At 38.6% G+C, this 23,570-nt stretch overlaps 1 protein-coding gene across 1 annotated transcript; it reads left to right on the forward strand.

Annotated features, from left to right (window-relative positions):
- The first annotated feature begins 1,280 nt into the window (after positions 1-1,280).
- Positions 1,281-14,037, forward strand: hsd11b2 (hydroxysteroid (11-beta) dehydrogenase 2). Its single transcript, XM_079840154.1, has 5 exons — positions 1,281-1,802; positions 7,464-7,676; positions 9,966-10,151; positions 11,250-11,387; positions 12,523-14,037. The coding sequence occupies exons 1-5, from the start codon at positions 1,529-1,531 to the stop codon at positions 12,951-12,953; spliced, it is 1,242 nt and encodes a 413-aa protein (XP_079696280.1). The 5' UTR covers positions 1,281-1,528; the 3' UTR covers positions 12,954-14,037.
- The last annotated feature ends 9,533 nt before the right edge of the window (positions 14,038-23,570 follow it).

The following is a 23,570-nucleotide window of genomic DNA, read 5'->3' on the forward strand; positions in this document are numbered from 1 at the left end:
ATGTGTAATTATACAAACTCAACGTGAATAGCTTCCAAGGGAGGAAGGACATTTAGAGAGAGATAAATACAGATTTTAAAAAAAATGGAAACCTGCTTCACACACGTTCGAAAGAAAGATGTGTGTAAATGACAGAAATACGGTAATGATGACATCAGGTTCTGTATAAACTCATCAATTCAGAATGAAATAACACACCTGATAAGGGAATGAGGTCAATGTCCATAGGTGCCTCACATCCCCTGTTTGCCCCCCTTCCTCCCTCTGTTCTTCATTCCTTCTTATTATTTGATGCTTCACCTTTTCTTAGTTTAAAGGTCAGATTCTTGCTCCTAGGATTTATGCTACTGTGGATGTCTTTGTTATACAGCTCTCAATGTGTGCTCAGGGGGAGCATAAATCTACAGGTGTCACCAAAAGGAGATTTATAAGTAAAGATGATCTTAAAAAGTTTGAATATTTTGGTGATTACATATATCTTCCTGGACTTTTTGTCATATTTTTGTTTTAAGAAGAAAAGTTAGTGACCCTGTAAATGAGATCTTTCTTTCCTCATTGCACACATACAAACACCTTCTCTACTTTTGATTTGCCAGCAGCACATTTAGTCCTGTTTTTGCTTCCTTTTGTACATTCCTTTGAATAAGCATTTGTTTAATGTATCTTTCAAAGGAGCAGCAAATTAGACCTGCCGGGCTTATAACACATAAACTGATGCCAAAACACATCAAAGGGGCATTTCATGGATTAATCACAGAGGAAAGACAATCATATGATTAAGAGCTTACCATGTGCGCACAAAGTATAACAACGTATGTAGTTCAACCAGCCACAAAGAGAAAGTCACAGTGTCTCACTGACACCTGTAATTCAAGTTAAGTGAGTTTTAATTTTTGTAGTACACATTTTTTCAAAAGCAGCTTTACACAGCAATAGTGCAGTAATAGTGTACAGTCCTCATTTAGCAGTTTTAAAAAAATTACTACATTTCTCACTCACAATTCTGATTACTTACAGAAGAAAGTTTTCACAATGGATTGTTGAAGCCAAACAAATGAGTCAAATGAGGAAAAATGTCTTTTTCACCCAATTACTCATTTGTTAGGCTTCAAAAATCCATTGTGAAAACTTTGGAAAGGAGACAAATGTATGTATTTTGTGTGTGTGTGTGTGGGGGGGGGGTGTTGCAAAGCTTTGGCTATTGGGCTTTGATTACATCTGCTTGAGCATAGTCCCTCCCCTCTCCTGCAGAGTACACTATATATACACACACGCAGTCAGACGAATCTGTTCACTAGCTCTTACTCTCCTACTCTGAGTTGGAACGTGTGAGATGTGTGTGAGCTTGAGATTGTAGGGAGCTGAGCAGGCACATGGTTGCTCATTTGTAAGTGTGATCCCACTTGAGAAAGAGACAGTGACAAAGAGAGAGAAAAAGAGGGAAAGGTGCCAGTATCAGTATAAGACAGCCAGAAAGAAAGAGAAAAGAGGCAGGGAGAGAGTACAAAGCATTTTCACCTCTAGTACAATGGAAGACTGTGCAGTGTCTTTCTGGATTTACATCGGAGTAATGTCCATCTTTGTTGGTGGCGCGGTGAAGAAGTTTCTGGCATCCCATATCGGTGCCATGCCCTCAGTGGTGGCATGGCTGGGTGCCACTCTGCTGGTGGAGAGACTGTGTGCCCTGTGCATGCCCGCTGTGCTGGCAAGGTTGGTCCTCTGTGTGTCCTGCTGGCTGTACTTTACGTGGGCCACCCCCAAACCCTCCCTGCCAGTTGAAGGCAAGGCAGTCTTCATCACAGGTAAGAACAGAAAGAGAAAGAAGAACCAAAACTAAATTAGAGAATAAAATGAGTGGTCACGTGTGTCATACTTTAGACTGTGTTTGTATTCAGTGCCTGATGACATTTCTGTTTTCTTCTTTTGATGTATTGGTGACTAAGAGGATCATTATGTACTGCCCTGAAATGCATGTAAATTGATAAGCAGAGATTGTACAAACAGCTGGGAAATGTAGGTCATGCTGGGTGGATTCTGTTGTGCAAAATTGCAACAATTATATTATGATTACTGTTGTTTTGCTATTTAGTGATTCAGTAACTTTTAGAGATAAAGATAGGGTTAGGGTTAGGCAGATGTTTTCAGCCTGTATTGTGACTGAATGAGCAACAAATTTATACATTCCTTGTCAGGACATGCTATTATGGAAAGTTCCATATTAATTACTTTCCTGATTGGACTCACTTCTACCCCACAAAACATTATGTAGATGTTTAGGTCCTGATCCAGAACACCTATGTTCTTTATGTTAACGTTCTTTCCCCATAGATCAAGCTAAAGAAAACATTGTGTGATAATGAATTACTAACTGCATTGACCCATATTTTATGGCAGTGAGGAAAACACGTGGTATGAACCAAATTATATTGGTCATGTGCCTTTGTATTCAAGCTAAGCCAAGTTTGAGTGGAATTTGTAAGGTATGTTCTGATCGTATTGTCTGTCTTATGTGTTGTGTGTGTCCTGCTGGGTGAGAGTAAGATGATTTGGCTTTTTTCTTAATTGGCTGAGCTAATCTGATTCTAAGTAAAATGATCTTATGCAATAAAAAAAGCCGTGTAAGCCATAAATCAAATCAAAGTGCTGCCGTCTTGTACCTGGTACTTACAACTAATTTACAAATTATAGCTGTATTTCTTCACTTTTACCTTTGTGCACTGTTTCTTTGAGTGCTCTTTGGAGACATTAGTTGTACAGTGTATTGCTTTAAATGGGTAGTTAACCTAAAAATGAAAATGCTGTCATAATTTATTCACCCTCATGACATAAAGGTTTGGAACGACATGAGGCTGAGTAAGTGATGACAGAGTTTACATTTTTGGGTAAACTATCCCTTTTTTGCACTAATTACTGTCCAGTCACCAAGCTTCAAAACGAATTTTTGCTTTTTCTCTGTGTGGGGTCAAGCCACCTGTCCCCAAGAGAAAATAGCTTAATAAACATACAAAATAATGTTAAAATTAATATCCTACAAATTAAGAACATTTTATGTGGGGTTAGTTTTAGGCATGGGGGATATACAATTATTTTAGCTCATATATTAGTTCATTAGATATGAAAACTGGAAGGTACAAGCACAGGAGCAGTACATGAACCCTGAAGAGTTTGAGAAACTCATATCCACTATATGTATGTATGTGTATGATAAATCTATCACACTAGTATGGCATATTTTGGCATATTTTCCTTAAAGGTTGTGTGCACAAACAGATAAACAAGAGTTTTTCTGTTTTTTAATAAAAAAGTTAATGTGAGTTCATTTTTGACCTTGTCAAGTTTTTCTCCTTGAGTTGCCATGGCAAACTGGCATGTTCGTTATTTACTTAGCAGGACAAGGGGTTAAGTTAAATCAGTTACTCCAAGGCAGCTTATAATCATTTGATAGACGTGGGTTTCTCAGAAATAACTCATATGGGTTCCTTAAATCCCCCAAAGCTGTCTGCCGTCTATTGGCATGGTAACCATCAACTCAGTCAACCTCTTTCATTGCTTTGTTTAATACATGCACACAGCACCAGCATGAGCTTCTGAGGTTGGCACAGAGCACACCTCTTGATTTTAGTTGTCTTCATTTTCTTGTCTTTTGTTTATTTTGTACCAGAGCTAGCATATAATGACATGGTATCATATTGAGGAATATTGCAGTTGGTCATCATCTTTTCTTAAATTACCCTTCTCAAAGCTTTAAACCACTCTTATGCCAAAAACCAAAAGAAAGTGGAAAACCTGTAAACCTCTTACAAAGCCAGCAGAAAGGCACAGTCAGGGCTTGAATTGCTGTGAGGCAGGGGGTTAAGGTTACAGAATTGGCTGGCTACGCAACCTAAAGCCATTAGTCTGGCTAGAGTCAAGCTGGAAAAACACCTATAGACTGCAAGGCCAGTACACCTTGTACATGTTAATCACCAGCTTTGGGAATATAACTTCAGAGTGTAATGTTCACTCTGCAGGACTCCCAAAATGTAAAGTTCTGTAATCTTGACACATAATTATTCTGAGGCATCTGTTGCTCAAAGAAGGCTTCCTTCCTAAATAATGAAGCCGCTTTCTTTGATAAAAAAATTTGCATATTGTTAGGGAGGATTCCCGTAAATTGCCCAATAAAAAGGAACGGCACACTCTGTAATACTCTGTAAAGACTGCATAGCTAGCTGAAACTAGTATACTCACATCTTACTACCTCTCTCTATTTCTCGAATCCACATTGTCAGTAAACCATGATGACTGAACTAAGCTGTGATTAACACCAGGTTCTTGCAACATGAAGGTGTGAACTTCTTTTGTTAAATAAACACACGCTCTCATCTCTTCATCTGTCCGCACTAACATTTGCTTATTTTGAATCTCCCCACTTGAGTAATTGAAATTTGTAGGATCAACCAGTGTATAATTCGTTCGTAACCCAACAATTCTTTGAAATGTATGACGTCAATCCAGATCTCTAAATGAGCTACTAAGTACCAAGTGACATTAGCCTGCATGTGTTATGATGGGCAGTCACGAAATCTGATCAGGTAGCATAAGACACACTCATTGTGTTTACATGCTGAGGACAGCAGGAGGAAGCACTATTAATCCAACACCATTCAGAGATCTGAATGCTACAGGTTTGAGCCCGGCACATTGAAAGCCCTTGCTCGCACTGGCCCGAGAGTGAAAAAGCGGCTATTCAGACATTAAGTGTCGCAAAGTGTCCTACATGTTTGTGGGCCACGTGTCTGTCTTGGTTTCTGCTTCAATGTCTCTCCATCAGCCTCATTGTTTTGTGTTTAGCTCTTTTTTCACTGAGGCCAGGGAAGTTCCACATATTGCTTCACTGATCAGCACACACTGCCAGTACCGACTGTCCTCCAAGCCCTGCAGGCTTCACTGCAGTCACATATATCTGTGTGTGGGAATTCAGAAGTGGCTCATCAGGGCTCTGGCAGGCCTTTTCCTTACCCAATGTCCCTGGAGCAACTCCAAAATGCAGGCCAGTTGAATGTGGGGTGAGATATGCTAGACCCTAGGTGTCTAATAATACCCATATCAATGTTACATAACAGTACACAGTAAATATTTGGCGGAAAATGTAAGGGAGGGGCACCTGTGGCATTCTCACTATTCTTAGTTGTTCAAGCCAAGTGAAGAGGTTAAATGGATAAGGAAGGTTTAAGTGTAGCATTGTTGGGCTAGAGTTCAGAGAGGATTTACTTGGCACAGATGCACAAATACAGTGCTCCCTACTACATCACCATTTTACATTGGCATCCTTCTGTCTCTAAAGACAATGGAATCTGCACCTTGGGGTCTCTAGACATTTGTTGAGTTACAGCGCCTGTTGTGACTGTAGAGCCTGATTCTTCAAAAGACATGATCTGTTGCAACTGTCCTCTCTTCCCATTGGTACTCTCTACTCTTTTCGCCTATTTCGATGCCTAGTTTGACGGCGAACAGGAGGTCGAATTTGATTGCAAAAATCTTTCTATCACTGCGTCTGTAATCGAATACTTCCCTACTATACAGTATTGCATAAAAACAGTATGCCAAAAGAGTATGTCCGAATTCATAGTATTCAAAAATTAGTAGGTGGATGACCTACTTCTTCTGGCGAGATTCAATAGCACAGATCATTGGATGGACACTTTACTATCCATGAGGGAAAGTAACTAATACACAGATTTCCCTATGTGATAATCTTTTTGGCTTTCACTAATTTATATTTAAATGGAAAGTATTAATTATCACATGTAGTTCCTAGCATTACCACAGAATTAGAATTAGCAGAATTAGAATTACCCGGAGCCTTCTTAAGTACCTGCTGGGGAACACGTACCCCTGGCTGGGAATAACTTATCTGGGTAATGGCAATATGATCAACTGTACTTCCAGGTAAAGCTGAACAGTTGCATTATTTAATAATAGTAATAATTAGCTCAAATCTGTTAGTCTTGATAAATGTATTTTTAATCCCCCCCATTCCCAGACCCTCCCTTCTGCAGGCTCCACGTGTTTATTGAGGAATACTTTGTGTATCTATGATGGATAACACACTAACAAAGAGAGGGCCCACCTAGTGTACTGACAGATATGTGCATGTCCTCAGAGAAACTTGAGATAAAAACGCAGAGGTGTGATTGTGTTGTTGTGTGTTTGATCACCCTTTACATTGAGTAACTGCTGTTATCACAACTGGTGTATAATTTGCCACACAATCACAAATTTGAGGTGAAAAGGGAGGCCACTGACCTCTGGACATTGTGTGATACGCTTGAGTCATTCTACTATTTTGTTTGCTAACATGTGTCACTGTTTTATTATTATTTTTGTATTATTTATTTTTATTTTATTTTATTATTTATTTAAAAAATGTGTAGCTTTACAACTTTGACTTGCCTGCCAAACAAAAGAGACAAAGAATGGAATAAGGAACAAGTTTAGTTTGGATGGAAACAAAATTCCTAGTAATCAATTGTAAAAGAACAAAGATTATACAAATTGGCACTCACAGAAAACTTTAATTTCTAAAGCCCAGCAGTTCAGTTATGTTGTAGACCTCACATTGAGAGAAATATTCATGTCTGTGTATCTATTCGTGTCACTTTTGTTTCCAGAATCTGTAGTGTACTGCCATTCATTACCAAGAACAATTTGCACATCAGGGGAAGAAAAAGAACATAAAGTCTACTGTTTTTCTCTTTGTTGTCTTTTTAACATTCTTCTGTCTTGAGGGTAAAGTTCTAGTGGGTACTGATACACATTATCAGTACTCAAATGACCCTCAAAAAGATCAGATGTTAGATTTTCTTATTAATGTGTAATTCCCTGTCATTTACTTCTGTAAATGTGTGTGTCAATCATGAGCATGCATTTGTAACCATAGCTGGATTTGTTTAGTTGATTCCTGATTTGCATTTTTAATATTTTAGTATTAAAACTCCAAAACTAGCCGTCCCTTGCATGCAACGGTAAGGACATTGTCTTCAAACCGAAGGATACCAACTTCAATATTTCTTTCAGTTGTGTAATTTAGTACAGAGATAACATAAGAGAGTCATGTTTCAGAGATCGATACGTCACACTGTCATGCATCCTGATGTGGGGTGAAGACTTTAAATAATTTTGCTTTTGATTTGTTTCCTGTTATACCGTGCTTGTTTAGCTGAACTTCATTTATGTTCAGAGGTCATAGTAGTAAAATTACATATTATCAATGCTGATGGTGTTTCGTGTCTAGTTTGGTGTTCTAAAATTATTCCAAAACAGCTATTATGATAATATTATGATAACAATATTGCTGTGGTGTTGCATATCATGCCATTTAAGTGTAATTCATGGAAAATATTGCCCCAAAAAAAGAGTCTGAGTGTTTTGATTGTAATATACTGGCATGACATTCATGTTTCCCTCCCCTGTCTCTGCAGGTTGTGATTCAGGGTTTGGTAATGCTACAGCAAAGCGGTTAGATGCAATGGGGTTTGAAGTGTTCGCAACCGTATTGAACCTGGACGGAGAGGGAGCCAAGCACTTGCTCAGAGTCTGTTCATCACGCCTTACCCTCCTGCAGGTAGACATCACCCAGCCTCAGCAGGTACAGCAAGCCCTGCTCGACACCAAGGCCAAACTTGGCATAAGAGGTGAGGATTTATTTTTGCACAATGCCAGAAAATACACACACGATCTCACTCCAACATGTTTGAACACAGTGAACCTAAAATACCCCTGTAAGAATGTTTTATTTTTAAAACGGCCAATGATTTTTGATTATCCTAAATCAACAAAGCACCTCATTGAATTACTTGTATAGGTCAAATAAATCAATTCATTTGCTCGGTAAGCAAATGTTTATTTTACAAGAGATTCAGAATAGTCTGGTATAAATGTGTTTGTGTATAGTGTGTGAGCATTTTTCTTTCTTTCTCTGAGATTAGACAAGGATGTCTAATCTCAGAGAAAGTATTGGGAAGAGGAGGGGATGGGGTGGAAGGGTGGTGCATAATTTGGCAACACATCAAGGAGCTGTTTTATTTTCAAACATCATACACACCACAGCGCCAGGTGGCTTATGGACCAATCAGAGAACAAACTAAAAAAATTGTTTTATCCATGCTGCCTTTTTCAAAACACAAAGTTCAGAAGTTTCATTCTTTAGAGGTGGGGGGAGCATAGAAAATGTTTTACCCTCAACAATTTAGATGCTGAGCTAAGAAAAAAGCGAGGACATATTTTTATGCTATTTTGTTCTGTATAACTCTTAAACATAACATTTCCAAAAGGATGTTTTCACAGACAAATCATTTTGGGTTCCCCAAAGAACCTTTTAGTAAATAACCTTTTTTTTCTCTTAGTGTGAAGAATATTTTAATTATCCAAAGAAACTTTTTCCACTACAAAAAACCTTCATTGTAATGGAAAGGTTCCATGAATGTCAAAGGTTCCACATAAAAACATAAATCCCAATATAGAACCGTTATTTTTAAGAGTGAAACATTTAACTAACTCACTCTTCTCTTAAAAAGCTGTTTCAGGCTTCCTTTGTTCTTTCTCCTCCCTGCGTCTGTCCCTTCTTGGTTAAGGCATTGGTTCCCTTAAAAAATTTGTTCACTTTTAAATAAACTTTTGCTGATAATTTACTCACCCCCATGTCATCCAAGATGTCCATGTCTTTCTTTCTGCAGTCGAAAAGAAATTAAGGTTTTGGATGAAAACAGTCCAGGGTTTTTCTTCATAAAATGGACTTCAATGGGCTCCAAACGGTTCATGGTCCAAATGACAGGTCAGTACAGCTTCAAAGGGCTTTAAACGATACCAAACGATGAATAAGGGTTGTATCTAGCGAAACGATACGTTTCTGCGAGAAACTGAGTAGTATTTATGCTATTATTTTACTTCTTTTCAGAGTAACGTGATCATCTCTGAGCTCAGCCAGTACTTCCGCAAAGTGAGGTCAAAAATAAGAGCGTGGTCATAGATATATCGATCGTAGATGCCTAATTCTATTGATCTGTACAAGCGCTAATGAGGTATCTACGTATACATCTATGACCACGCTCGTATTTTGACCTCACTTAGCCGAAGTAATGGCTGAGCTCAGAGATGATCACGTTCGTCTGATAAGAGGTAAAATAATAGCATAAATACTGCTCGTTTTCTCGCAGAAACTGATCGTTTCACTAGATAAGACCCTTATTCATCGTTTGGTATCGTTTAAAGCCCTTTGAAGCTGCACTAAAACTGTCATTTGGACCTTGAACCATTTGGAGCCCATTGAAGTCCATTATATGGAGAAAAACCCTGGACTGTTTTCATCCAAAACCTTAATTTCTTTTCGACTGCAGAAAGAAAGACATGGACATCATGGATGACATGGGGGTGAGTAAATTATCAGCAAAAGTTTATTTAAAAGTGAACTAATCCTTTAATATTCTGCAAATACGTAAATTCAAATAATTAAGCAGACTAAATGGGAGTGAATATAATAATTATCTCAGAATAAACACGCTGTCTTCTCATTTAACCAGGTATTAAACTCTGACAGACCAATGCAAAGCCTTGGATGACACTTTTGCAGTGTTCCTTTAGAGCAGTGGGTCTTAACCAGATGCCCTCAGAAAACATCCAAGGGGTCCTTACAAGATAGCTTAAATATAGTTTTTTTTTTTTTAGTTAAAAAAAAAAAAGATATCTATATGCATTTAGTAAATAATCTAACTTCAATCTAAATTAAAATGCTAAAAAACACAAAATTGCAAACTTCTGAAATCTTGGTTTTTGTCATGATTGCAGCAGAAAACTGAAAATATCTTAGCCTATATTGGGGAGCCTTCAAAGACTGTGTTAAAGAACAGGGGGCCTTAACCATTGCTTTAATTTATATTTTCATAATTTTTACATAAATAATACTCTTGCATGACTTTTTCCTCTAGATTTGTGGGGGCTTGTAAATAACGCTGGATTGTGTGTGAATATCGGGGATGCCGAGCTCTCCCTCATGTCCAACTACAGAGGATGCATGGAAATCAACTTCTTTGGAACGCTCCACGTCACCAGAACCTTCCTGCCACTTCTCAGACAGGCCAAAGGTCGGATTGTGACCATCTCTAGCCCTGCAGGTACGCATACATGTACATGTGAGAACCAATGCAGCCAGTGCACTTATGCAGATATCATCTATCCAAGTCACTACTCAGACTTCAGGGCTAATAAAAGAGAAAGAAAAGAAAGAGTAAATTAAATTATACATATGATGACAAGTTTATGAGTGTTTTTAGGTTCTTGTTTCAGTGCTAAATCTAATTAGGAGTCTCTCTTGCTCTCTCTCTCTCTCTCTCTCTCTCTCTCTCTCTGCCATCCACATAAAGCTGCCAGCACTCCATCAGATGTTTATTTTATGCCTTCCATCTGGCTTCATCACACCTAAACAAACACTAGTCCGAGCCCAAATTGTAATCCACCTGTTTTCTCTTCTTCTCAAGTGTCCACTAACAATTTCAACAGAGAGCAACTCTCTGCTCAAGCTCATGCTGGAATTCAGTCAGCAGGAGAAATCGGCATACTTTTTAGCTTTTCCTGGCTCCTTTGATTTTGTCTCCATTTGTTTACCTTCGTTGTGCCAAAACCGTGTGATACTATGAGTAACAGACTGGCGCAGGACGCCGTTGAGTTCTCCGTAAACACTGGCGCACAGCCCTTTTAAATAAAGATGTCTCCATCAGTGCAGTCTCACTGTTGAAGGAAACAAAATGTTTTAGCTGTCATGGGCAGCAGATGCTACTGTCACAATAGAGACAAACATTTGTTCTCTCTGAGGACTTACAGGAGGCCTGTTATCTTAAAACTTTTACATTCTCCGGGTGATTTGAACACAAGCTCTTTTATTCTTCAAAGGCTTGAGGCATTATAAACAGTCACAATCTGCAATTAACTTCCACAGGCTTCCTGGCTTCAGTCCAGGTTTTCATTAAACCTACAATGAATGACACTCCCTCTGTCAAAAAAAAACTAAACAATTATACCTCGTTCATCATTGTGCAGTTTTTTTGCCAATGTGGCAGGTTTAAACAGTAATGCACTAGCTCTTCTTATATAATTTTTACCGTCTTTATCATATCAGCCTGCTCATTAAAATGTTCAAGGATGTGCAGTGCTGTAAATTGAGATTAAGATATCTGTATGTCATTTAATCTTTATTTATCTTTGTAATTCTACAGGTGAGCATCCATTCCCTTGTTTGGTGTCATACGGGGCTTCAAAAGCTGCTCTGAATCTGTTTATCAACACACTTCGTCATGAGCTGGAGCCATGGGGTGTCAAAGTCTCCACCATCTTACCCTCTGCCTTCAAGACAGGTGATTGAAATGTTTACTATGTGAATTCAAGTTACAAACACTATATGCTTCCAGTGTGATGATTCAATGATCTGTATCTTTAGGATCATCCCAGAGGTTGTGATTTTATTAAATTTAGACTTTCCTTTATTATAAAACACACACTGTTCAGGCAACACAATCCAACGAGTCACTATGGATAATTTGGTATATGAACCTCAAACCACCTTTTTAACATTTAGTTGAATGAACTGGTTTCTAGATATTAAGTTTGTTTGTAGCTTACTGTAAATTACTTAAAAGACAGGCAAGATGTGAAACTACAATTTAGTTCTTCCTTTTCTAAAACCACTACATTATTAAAAATACATTATTAATGAATTATTTATATTTAAATATTTAAGATTATTATGTATTTATTTTTCATTATTTATATTTATGTTATTGTTTATGTTTTTGTGTTGTTATCGGACACTTCAAACGTCCGGACTAGGCCCCACTTTATATTAGGTGGCCTTAAGTACTATGTACTTACATCAAAAAATAAGTACAATATACTTACTGTGTTTATATTGTATTGCAAAACACTTTTGCTGATATTGAGGTGGGATACGGGTAAAGTTAGGGACAGGTGTGGTGGTATGGGTAAGTTTAAGGGTAGGGTTAGGTGTAAGGGAAGTGTCAACTGTGTAATTACAAATGTAACTACAGAAATTAATTACAGATGTAATTACATACAGGTTAAGCATAGCAGTTAAGGCCACCTAATATAAAGTGGGTCCAAGTACTATACAAGCAAATTAAATGAAGACAGCACTGCTTTGTCCTAGTGAATAGGCCTGGCGGGTATTCTTAGACAAATGGGTCACATATTGAGAGAAAAAAATTCTCATTTAAGCTGTTTATTTACATCTGAGCCTCAGGGATCCATCAGGTTTTGAGTTAACATTTTAGCCCTCCTTTACACGCCGACAGAACAGATAGTCCTGCCAAATGCAGATCTGGAATTACAATAGAAATAACTAAATAAAGTGTCCCCAGACCTCTGTTTACGTTCCCTTCTATGTCTCCGATCTGTCCTGGATGGATTATTCCATGCCCCCCACCTTTGTTAGCCCGTTGCATCATGCTTTCTGCTCTTTTTCTTACCTTGCAGGACAGAGCAGTAACACAGAGTACTGGGAGAAGGAATACAAGAACCTGATTCAGAACTTGCCACCAAGCCTTCTCGAAGAATATGGGGAAGAATATCTGCTGGAGACCAAGGAACTCTTCCAGAGTTACGCAAAAACAGCTAGTGAGGATCTGAGTCCTGTCATCAACACCATTGTGGACGCACTCCTCTCTCCTCAACCCCAGGTGCGATACTACGCCGGGCCGGGTTTAATGCTCATGTACGTCATCTGCAGCTACTTCCCTTTGAGCATCAGCGACAGGTTCCTCCAGAAACTGTTTGTACAGAAAAAGGTGATGCCTCGCACCCTTAGGAAACAACAAGGCCTGAGCCTCAACGACAATAACAACAGCATGAAGGAGAACATGAATAACAGTAACAACAATAGCAGCTTCACAAAGATTATTGATTAGTTCTGGTAAAGAGTGTAAAAACATCCTATCTACTTATAGATATTTGTTTCCATTGCGTATACTTTACTTTTCTTTTCTCTTGTCTTGTTTTGTTGTATATATTGTGTAATATTTTTAGGGGATCACTGAATTGCACCAAATCATCAATGGTAAACCCAGTGCTACAAGGCAGTTGATACTCTTCAGCATCATGAAGATAATAATAAAGAAGATGTCATGCCCACAGGTCAATTATAGTCAATACAAGTTCTCAGGTCAGGCACAATCCAAACAGATACAAAACATATGGTTTATTTATTTTGCAGAATGCATAAATGCTGGGTGTTCGAATTAAAATGAAAGTGTCCTGTTATCGATAGGGGCACAACTTTAGTAAACGCTCCCATGGGTCGTATTTCTGGGAAGTGACAATCGACCTATATAGGTGTATTGGTTGGAGGACATGTTGATAATGATAATGATGAAGACATTTCTAAACGTCATTCTAAATATAAACAGAGAGAAATTATAATGCTGGACTCACTTTTGAAGAAAAAAAAAATCCAGCCGATGAACGATAAACACAACGACAGCCAATCAGAATTCACCAAACTTTAAAGAGCTTGAGTATTTAAAGTGGCAGATTACATAATAGCGCACGCTTAGAATAAACAGAACAATATCGTCCGTTGGTGTGGACGCTAATATGGTTATCGTTATAGTTATAGTTCTTGGTGTGAACGGGCCTTAACTGATGCGCCATAGATTTGATGAGTGACACGGCTGTCTTTCCGTACTGCACTGAGAGGATAATGTTACTATTTCCAGTCCAGGGTCAAATATAGTCAGAGTGCAACATCAAGTAAATATTGTGTTTTTTTTTTTGGTTTTTTTAGATAAGTGACCAATGGTCTGACTTGGTTCCTAGAGTCAGAAGTCCTTTTTAAATGTATTTTACTCCACAGTTTTGCATTTGTTATATTTGTTTACTTTTTTCAATGTAATTTTTTGGCGCATTTATGCCATTTTGTTTTCAATAAATCACTTAAACTGTGAATTTTATACAAATATGAAAAATAAAAACAGAAACATTTTCAAGGGATCATTCTTAGAGTACATAATTTTTTTAAAATAATGTTTTTGCATTTCCTGCCAGATAACATGAACAATGGCTCCCTTTAGCTGGTCAAAGACCTTTGTGTTTGTTAAATGACCTCCTCTATGAGACCCAGCCACCCACCTCGGCTGTGTTAATTAGCAATTGGCTATAGCTATGCTAATTGCAAATTTCAGTTTGTGTAAGGAAGCCAGTCTTGCAAGCCAGATTTAACAGAGCTAGAAAAACATTTGGCCCCACTTTATATTAGGTGGCCTTAACTACTATGTACTTACATAAAAAATAAGTACAATGTACTTATTGTGTTCATATTGTTTTGCAAAACACCTTTGCTGATATTGAGGAGGGATACGGGTAGAGTTAGGGACAGGTGTGGTGGTATGGGTAAGTTTAAGGGTAGGGTTAGGTGTAAGGGAAGTGCCAACTGTGTAATTACAAATGTAACTACAGAAATGAATTACAGATGTAATTACATGCAGGTAAGTTTTACAATGTAAGTACAATGTAAAAACATGTATGTACACAATAAGTGCATTGTATTAAATTATTAATTAAAATATTGGTACATAGCAGTTAAGGCCGCTTAATATAAAGTGGGTCCAAACATTTACATTTTTTATTGTAATACAGTCTTTAAAACAATTCTAAAATGTATTTCTAAAATGTGAATATTGGGATCAGTAAGTCACAGTAAAACCTATTTTATTTTATTTTTATTTAACCTTTACAGTATTTAACCAGGAAAAGTCCCATTGAGTTACAGTAACTCTTCTCCCAGGGAGTCCTGGCCAAGACTGGCGGCCAAAAGTTTCAACAACAAAACAAAACAAAAAATACATAAAGTACAAAGATTACATACTACACCACAAATCTCTATACATACACTATACATACTAGAACACAAACAAGACATTATACTTAGCGTAAGCAAATACAGACATACAATTTTTTCAATGTAGTTCAATGTAGCACCTAGTTAAAAGCAATTACACTGTTCAGTCAGAGTAGGCGGCGGCATTAATAGATGGAAGTGATTCTACATTTAAGGGTCTTTTTTACAAAAGATTTCTGTTCTTTGAACTCTCTATTCATCAAAGAATACTGAAAAAATGGTTTCCACAAAAATATTAAGCAGCACAACTGTTTTAATCACTGATGATAAGAAATGTTTCTTGAGCTGCAAATCAGCATATTATAATGATTTCTGAAGGATCATGTGCAGGGCCGGCCCTGACCAATTTGCTGCCCTAGGCAAGATTTTACTTGGTGCCCCTTGTAAGGTTTAGCACTACATGTTATCAGTCTAAGTTGTGGAATTACTACGGTTTTATTTTTGTAATGCATTGATGTTTTTATTTTTATTTTCATTGTTGTTGTTTTATATGATGCCCAGTCCATTCTACCCCGTCATTATGTTCATGATATTATTATTATTATTATTTAATTTTTTAAAAGGCTGATGATCGTTAAACTATACAAAAATAGCACCTATGCCACATTACAGCCTTAACACAAATAGCAAGAGTAATAGCATCCAGCATTCATGCACAAACTATTAATTGAGAACTAGCAAAAGTGTTTGTTTTCCAGTAGATGGCAGCAATCTTCCACTAAACTATGCACATTCATGTTTTCACCATGAATTAAACTGAGAAATGTGGATATTTAATGTGAATTTTAAATAAAATGTTGCTATTTTAAATAAACCTGTATATAAATATCATTACTTATTTTGGCAAATACATTTTAAAATTACCATATGTCCCCTTAAAACTGCACAACCGTAGAGTAAAAACATTAGGCTATTAAAAAAGTGATATTGCATGCATTTTTATTTACAAAATCACACTGGCTGTGGCCTCTGGAGAACCCAGAACAGCTGTTTGCATAAAGTTTAAGGTAAAACTGGAATGAATTAGCGAACATTAGTATTTTACTACTATGCAATGAAATAAACTGTACATTCATTAGCCTACATCATGTTACCTGTCTTTACACTGCAAAAAATGCTCTTCTTATTTAGTATTTTTTTCTTGTTTCCAGTCCAAATATGTAAACATTCTTAAATCAAGATGTATTTACTAAAATGACATTAGATATTTTTTCTTGTTTTCTGGGGGGAAAAAACACTCAAATGAAGTGAGTTTTTGCTTAAAACAAGCAAAATCATCTGCCAAATGGGGTGAGAAAAATGATATTATTTCTGTTTTGGACGGAAACAAGAAACAATATTTAATCAGAAACTAGATTATTTTTCTCACCCCAGATCATTTAGCTTGTTTTAAGCATAAACTCACTTAATTTTGAGAAAATATATCTTATGTAATTTTACTTATCTAGTAAATGCATCTTAATTTAAGAAGTTTTAGATATTTAGACTAGAAACAAGACAAAAATACTAAGTAAGAAGAGCATTTTTGCAGTGTGTCCTTTATCTTCCCTGCATCAGAGGGCTTCTGTCTTTTTTGACACTACAATTCGTCCATCCATCATATCAGGCAACTTTCACCGTGTCTACACCTGGCGCGAGCGGCCAAGCACCGTAAAAAATGAAAGCAATCCTGTCTACATTAGATGCGGCGGAGAGGCGACGCGACACAACAAATTCCCAAAGTTAAACTGATCGCGCGTTATATTTCTGACACACTTCAAGTAGCTCGGCGGGGGAGATTGATGAGGCGGACCGGGAAGAAGCGGGGGACTTAGGCTGTGTTCACACTGCGGGCTTAATGCTCAATTCCGATTTTTTGAAAAAATGCGATTTTTTTGCAAGGCCGTTCACATTTCCAATTAAATGCGACCTTTTGTGATCTCCTGTGTGAACGTGAAATGACCCAGAAGTGACCCGCATGCGCAGAAGAGTACTCAACCGTCAACGACGTCACTTGTTGTTTACGGAAGTAGCCAAATATGGGTGTCAGCATTGGAGTTCGTTTAGCTTTATTAAAGTTATTTTCGCTACGGAGCCAGCACCATTACAACCTTCTCATGTTAAGAAGAAAATTAAAAAAGAGGAGGAGAGCAAGGTTTTTGGCCATGGCGTTTTGAGGAGCAGTGGTAGCAACGTCGGTACAGAGAAACGTGTGTGTGCGGAGTCGCAGCCAGGAGTGGTGGGATACTGATGTGAGTGGCTTTACTGATACCGAATTCGTCAGTAACTTCAGAATGACCAGATCCACCTTCAATTATGTTTGCGAGCGCCTTCAACTAACTTTGTCACGGGAAGAGACACGTCTGCGCCGGCCCATAACAGTGCAGAAACGCGTTGGAGTTGGAGTGTATTGGCTAGCAACAGGTGTGTACTTCTTCTTTTATTGGCGGTTAGCAACTATTTCTTGTGCATTACCGCCACCACTGGACTGGAGTAAGGAACGGGAGTTACAATGATGACGTTTGTCGCGTATCAACGACGTGCGGGTCGGATACATGTGACCTGGCAGTTCAGACTGAAGACGCATTTGAAAAGATCGGATATGTATCGGATTTGGACCACATACCCAAGTGGCCTGGGTCGCATTTGAAAAGATCGGATCTGTGTCGTTCAGACTGTCATGAAAAGATCAGATACAGGTCGCATAAGGGCAAAAAAATCGGAATTGGGTCGTTTCATCCTGCAGTGTGAACGCAGCCTTAGTTAAGTTAATATTTCAAATTAATATTAATAAAATAGTATCAGTAATACATTTTGGCGCCCCTATGGATGAGTGGCGCCCCTAGCATTTGCCTATTCCGCCTATGCCACGGGCCGGCCCTGATCATGTGACACTGAAGACTGGAGAAATGATGCTTAAAATACAGCTTAGCCATCACAGAAATAAAAATGCATTTTAAAATGCATTTAAATAGAAAACAATAATTTTAAATTATAATAATATTTTTATGGTATTTTTTTATACAGTTGGTGTCACAGGGTGTTCTGGTGTTGGTTCATGTTCATTGTTCAATGTTCATGTTTTAAGTTTATCATGTTCTTGGTTATGTTTTAGTGTGTCATGTTCACAGTCTTGCCATTCACTTCCTGGTTTTGTCATGTTTCATTGTCATGTGATTCCCATGCCCTCATGTGATCTTGTGTCTTGTCCTGTCATTGGTTCATTGTTCAATCACGGTTCACAGGTGTCACTTGTCTTGTCATTAGTCTCAGTGTATTTAAGCCCTCATGTTTGCCGTGTGTCCTTGTCTGTTATTGATGTTGTTACCCGCTGTTGGTGAGTGTTTCCAAGTCAAGTCAGTTTGCAACGTCTTTGTTTTATGTTTGGATCTTGTAAATAAAGAACTGCACATGGGTCCTTCACCTTGCCTCCAGTGGATTCGTGACAGAATAACAGACCGCCAAACATGGACCCAGCAGCTTCCAAGTTGTTGACTCCTCAAGCAGGAAGATCAATGGAGGAATATGTTGAAGATTTTTTGTTGATCATGGATTTTTTGCCATGGGATGAGGTCCACCTGAAGAGGTGTTTTTGTTTTGGTTTGGACCCTGACCTCTCAGAACTCATGCCCTCAGTAGAGCATCCTTCTACCCTTTGGCAGTTTATTGATTTTATTTTATTTTTAAGTGGTTCAAGTTCCACGTCCATGCTCCAGCCCACGTCCATGCTCCAGCCCACGTCCATACTCCAGCCCACGTCCATGCTCCAGCCCACGTCCATGCTCCAGCCCACGTCCATGCTCCAGCCCACGTCCATGCTCCAGCCCACGTCCATACTCCAGCCCACGTCCATGCTCCAGCCCACGTCCATGCTCCAGCCCACGTCCAGGCTCCAGCCCACGTCCAGGCTCCAGCCCACGTCCAGGCTCCAGCCCACATCCAGGCTCCAGCCCACGAGCCCGCTCTGTGGCCCCCTGAACTGCCGTTGCCGCCATGGCCTGTTGAACTGCCGTTGCCGCCATGACCTGTTGAACTGCCGTTGCCGCCATGGCCGTCCACGGCTCCTGAGAGTCCAGGTCCGCCCACGCCACAGGGTCCAGGTCCGCCCAAGCTCCCAGGCCCGTCCAGGTCATGTCTGGCCCACCATCCCTCCCCCAAGACTTTTTGTTAAGACTCTTTGTTGTTAGGCTAGTGGTGTGTTGGTGTTGTTTGGGTGTCAGGGGCCACCCATAGAGGGGGGGATCTGTCACAGGGTGTTCTGGTGTTGGTTCATGTTTTAAGTTTATCATGTTCTTGGTTATGTTTTAGTGTGTCATGTTCACAGTCTTGTCATTCACTTCCTGGTTTTGTCATGTTTCATTGTCATGTGATTGTGACCCCCCCCCCCCCCCCCCCCCCCCCCCCCATTATACCAAGAACTAAGTCTTACACTCATTTCATGGAATCACAGTTCCGGACATTCAAAAAGCAGGGGAACTGGCACAAAACACCCACCGTTAAGAAGCTTAGCCTTTGGATCAAGGTCAAAATCCGAGAAGATTTATTGGTAATCATGTTTATCTCATTAACTGCATTTATTGTTTTTACAGAGTGGACTTTCTTTGATAGCTGAAACATAACAAGGAATAAATGGGACATAATGTCACACACCACATCACACTGGGTCCTGTGATTAACCAAGCAGCGCTTAGTCCATAATTGATGAGAACTTTGTTCCTAAACAATGCAAAGTTTCCCTGCCAGTAAACACTGTAAATATGAGTGTCACTTGTGTAATAAACAGAGGAAAGTAGGCCTATGTTTAGCCTCTCTCCCAGTCCCAGCTGCAGCAATTTGTTTGATGGTCAAAATCATTCATTTAAAATACAAGCTGTCATGTGTGGTTTTGCCAGACTGATGTAAAATTAAAGGCTGTTAGGGACAATATGTACGACTCCAACTACTTTTTTAATAATCAATATATCAACACATGGGGAAAAAAGAAATTTCTTTAAAGTCTCAGCATGGCCTAGCACCTTTTACTGCATGTGCTTTCATACAATGAGATGTGGTGCTCACATGGGTCATGCAAGTTCAAGTCTGCGACAAGTTTGCATCATTTGCCAAATCCTGTTTCCCCTCAGAATATTCTGAGAAAGAGTCCAGATTAATAATGCAAGTGGTGTCCTGAGGCAAAAGTTCAGCCAATTCTGGAAGGGAAAATTACTTTTAAAAAGGGAAAAGAAACTCAAGATGTTTCACACACAACTAAAAAGTAGGGACGGGGACATTATTTAGGACACAAAACACAAAAAGGGAACAAAGGTTAATCACTGAAAGGTTTTTTTACCATTTAAAATGTAATAGTAGTGTAGCTATTTCAATTACTTTATTAAAGTAATGCAACTGATTATATTTGATTACTTTTTGATTACTTTTCAGTAATACTTTTCAATTCCTAATGATTTTTTTCAACTGCTAATCATTTTCAAACATTTAAACCAGGCAGGGTTAATAGCCTACTCAACACTGATTGCTGTCAGTCTTTCAAAATCCTTCATCGATTGAATTAAAATTACAGGGAGTGCAGAATTATTAGGCACGTTGATTTTCTGATCATATTTTTTTTCCAGGCACATTTGACCAATTCCAAACCACAGTAATCCTAATAACTACTATTGATTTAGTATTTAATAATGTATAAGTGATATATCATTGTTCATGAAGGCTGGAAATTAAAATCACCTTATATTCAGGTGTGCAGAATTATTAGGCATGTTTTCTTTTACAGATAAATTGAGCCAAAAAAGAGATTTAACTCAGACTGAAAAGTCAAAAAGTATTAAATGCCCATGATAAGGATGCAATACTAATGCAATAGACATTGCAGTTAAGGCGTGACCATTGGACAGTGAAATGCTCGTTGGGTCAGCAGGGTCAGACAAAAACAGGTGGTGAAGAAAAGACACCTGTTAACTGCAAAATAATTAAGAATTAAGGTGAAGAATTAAGGGTGAAACCATCAGGAACCCTTTAGTCTCCAGCGCCACCATTTTCCAAAGCTGCAACCTACCTGGAGTCTCCAGAAGTGCAAGGTGTCAGGATCTCAGAGACTTCAGTTAGGTAAAGAATCCTAAAAAATGACCCCCACTAGATAAGAATCACAAGCTGAAGTGTTGTAAAATACATGAAGAAGGTTTTTTTATAGGCTTTATGGACAGATAGGTTGAGAGTGACTCTTGAAGGACCAGCACCACATCCTCTAGTACCACTGTTTGAAGAATTCATCTTCCAGAATCTGGCAGTACGTTTTGGGAGTTCATTTTAGTCCATCCTGAAGTCCGTTTTGCAGAGATGGACTAAAAATGAACTCCCAAAACGTACTGCCAGATTCTGGAAGATGAATTCTTCAAACAGTGGTACTAGAGGATGTGGTGCTGGTCCTTCAAGAGTCATTCTCAACCTATAAAACCTATAAAGCCTATAAAAAAACCTTCTTCATGTATTTTACAACACTTCAGCTTGTGATTCTTATCTAGTGGGGGTCATTTTTTAGGATTCTTTACCTAATTGAAGTCTCTGAGATCCTGACACCTTGCACTTCTGGAGACTCCAGGTAGGTTGCAGCTCTGGAAAATGGTGGCGCTGGAGACTAAAGGGTTCCTGATGGTTTCACCCTTAATTCTTCACCTTAATTCTTAATTCTTTTGCAGTTAACAGGTGTCTTTTCTCCGCCACATGTTTTTGTCTGACCCTGCTGACCCAACGAGCATTTCACTGTCCAATGGTCATGCCTTAACTGCAATGTCTAGTATTGCATTAGTATTGCATCCTTCTCATGGGCATTTAATACTTTTTGACTTTTCAGTCTCTTCAGTCCTTTCAGTGGAAAAAAAATATGATCAGGGGCCTCATTTATAAAACTTTGCGTAAGATTTGCGTCAGAATTGGCGTACGGATGAAACATAGGACGTGCGTACGCACAGAAATATTCGGATTTATAAAACCGTGCGCACGCACATCCTACGCAGTTTTCCCTTAATAAATCACAATCAATTCTAAATGTAGCGCAGCTTTTGCGGCTTCATGTCACGCCCATAGTTGCCCATAAATAGTCCGTGAAATGCCCACAAGTTAATATTCATAGGTTGCGAAATCATGGCAAACACAGAGAGGAAATTAAAAAAAAACGTAACTTCACTCAATGGCCCTCATTTATCAATCTTGCGTAGAAACGGGCGTATATGTTGGCGTAAGATTATGCTTACACTCCTCTCACCGCCTGATTTATGAAGCTGTGCGCACCTCTGAAATCCAGGCGTACGCAAAACCTGCCCTTGATAAATGCAGCGGCTGAAAACGATCGTCATTAGAATAACACGCCCCGATATATTCAAGTCTCTGCCTCCCCCACGCCCTCATTTTACGCCATGGACACTCGGAAGACGGCAAAGAAAGCGAAACTTCTCTGACGTGGAGATCGAGACCATCACCAGGGAAGTGGAAAAAAAACTAAATTGTTTTATTTGGGAGTTTAAAGAGTGGAATTAAAGGCGCCCATAAAAATGTGTAAGGTGGAAATCCAGTTTAAATAGCTTTTTGGATGAGAAATTACCTATCACAATTCATTATTTTACAGCACGTGTTTTGAAATAATATGCATTTAATTTCGTATCACATCACATGTATTGGGGTGTACAATAGTGATGATGATGATGTGATGTGGAGTACCATTCATTCACATTAATAGTTGCATGACAATTTGTTAGATTCTTATTATTATTATGATTTGTATTATTAATGACGCTTATTGCTATTTAGAAGAAGAATGTCGTTATTATTATTATTTATTTTATTATTATTTAAAAGAATAAGAATGTCACTTTTATTATTTTGTCAGTCCGAATTATTTTCAGTCCCAGTCCGTGCGCAGCTGCCGGGCCTAACCAACGTCAGGTAAAGCGCACAGGCTCGCAACTGGAGGAATACATATGCCTACAAATCAAATGCTTTGGTAAAGTCACACAAATTAAACATTGAAGTCCATGTTGCACAAAAATAAACACTGAAGTTTATAATTACTTCCCTATTCGCACGGGATTAGTATATGTGGGGAGCTCTGGTGATTTGTAATAATTGCAGAGAATGTCTGTGATCTTAATCCCGAGCGAATCGGCCATGTCTGTAATATGTAAAGTAAAAATTCCCCCGCAAATGACCTACCATATTTCGCCGAGCACGAGGTCCTGTGATAATATTAGTCCTGTGCGAATCGGCATCTATTTGGCTGGGATTAGGCGGATCGTAAATAATTTTTGCAAGGTTTTTGTGTCCTGTGCGCATTTCTATCTTTATCTTTCACGAAGAATGGAGCTAGTGTGCACCGTTATGAATTCCTGTGCGGCCGCGCGGATTATAGGCTATACTTTCACTTTAGAATGAGCACAATTTGGGAGTAATTGCTTGAATGGTGTGTTTAATATTATTCTTAATGAAAAACACAAAAACAGAACAGTACAATGACAACTCGCTTAAATGGGCACTTTTACATTTAGCTTTGAAACTGAATCTTCCTATATTGTTATTATATTGCTCAGTTACGTTTTTAATTGCGTCTGTTCTCTAACTGAACGAAATTATTTGTATTCCTATAAAACAATCAAAATGATAT

This window comes from Gobio gobio (genome assembly GCF_949357685.1).
Source record: "Gobio gobio genome assembly, chromosome: 2".
Lineage (NCBI taxonomy): Eukaryota > Metazoa > Chordata > Actinopteri > Cypriniformes > Gobionidae > Gobio > Gobio gobio.

What these genes read in the sequence shown, in the direction of transcription:
- hsd11b2 (XM_079840154.1), top strand. Translation starts at nt 1,529, where the DNA reads ATGGAAGACTGTGCAGTGTCTTTCTGGATTTACATCGGAGTAATGTCC. An exon ending in GACCATCTCTAGCCCTGCAG is followed by an intron (nt 10,152 to 11,249) that starts GTACGCATACAT and finishes GTAATTCTACAG; the next exon opens with GTGAGCATCCATTCCCTTGT. An exon ending in ACCCTCTGCCTTCAAGACAG is followed by an intron (nt 11,388 to 12,522) that starts GTGATTGAAATG and finishes CTTACCTTGCAG; the next exon opens with GACAGAGCAGTAACACAGAG.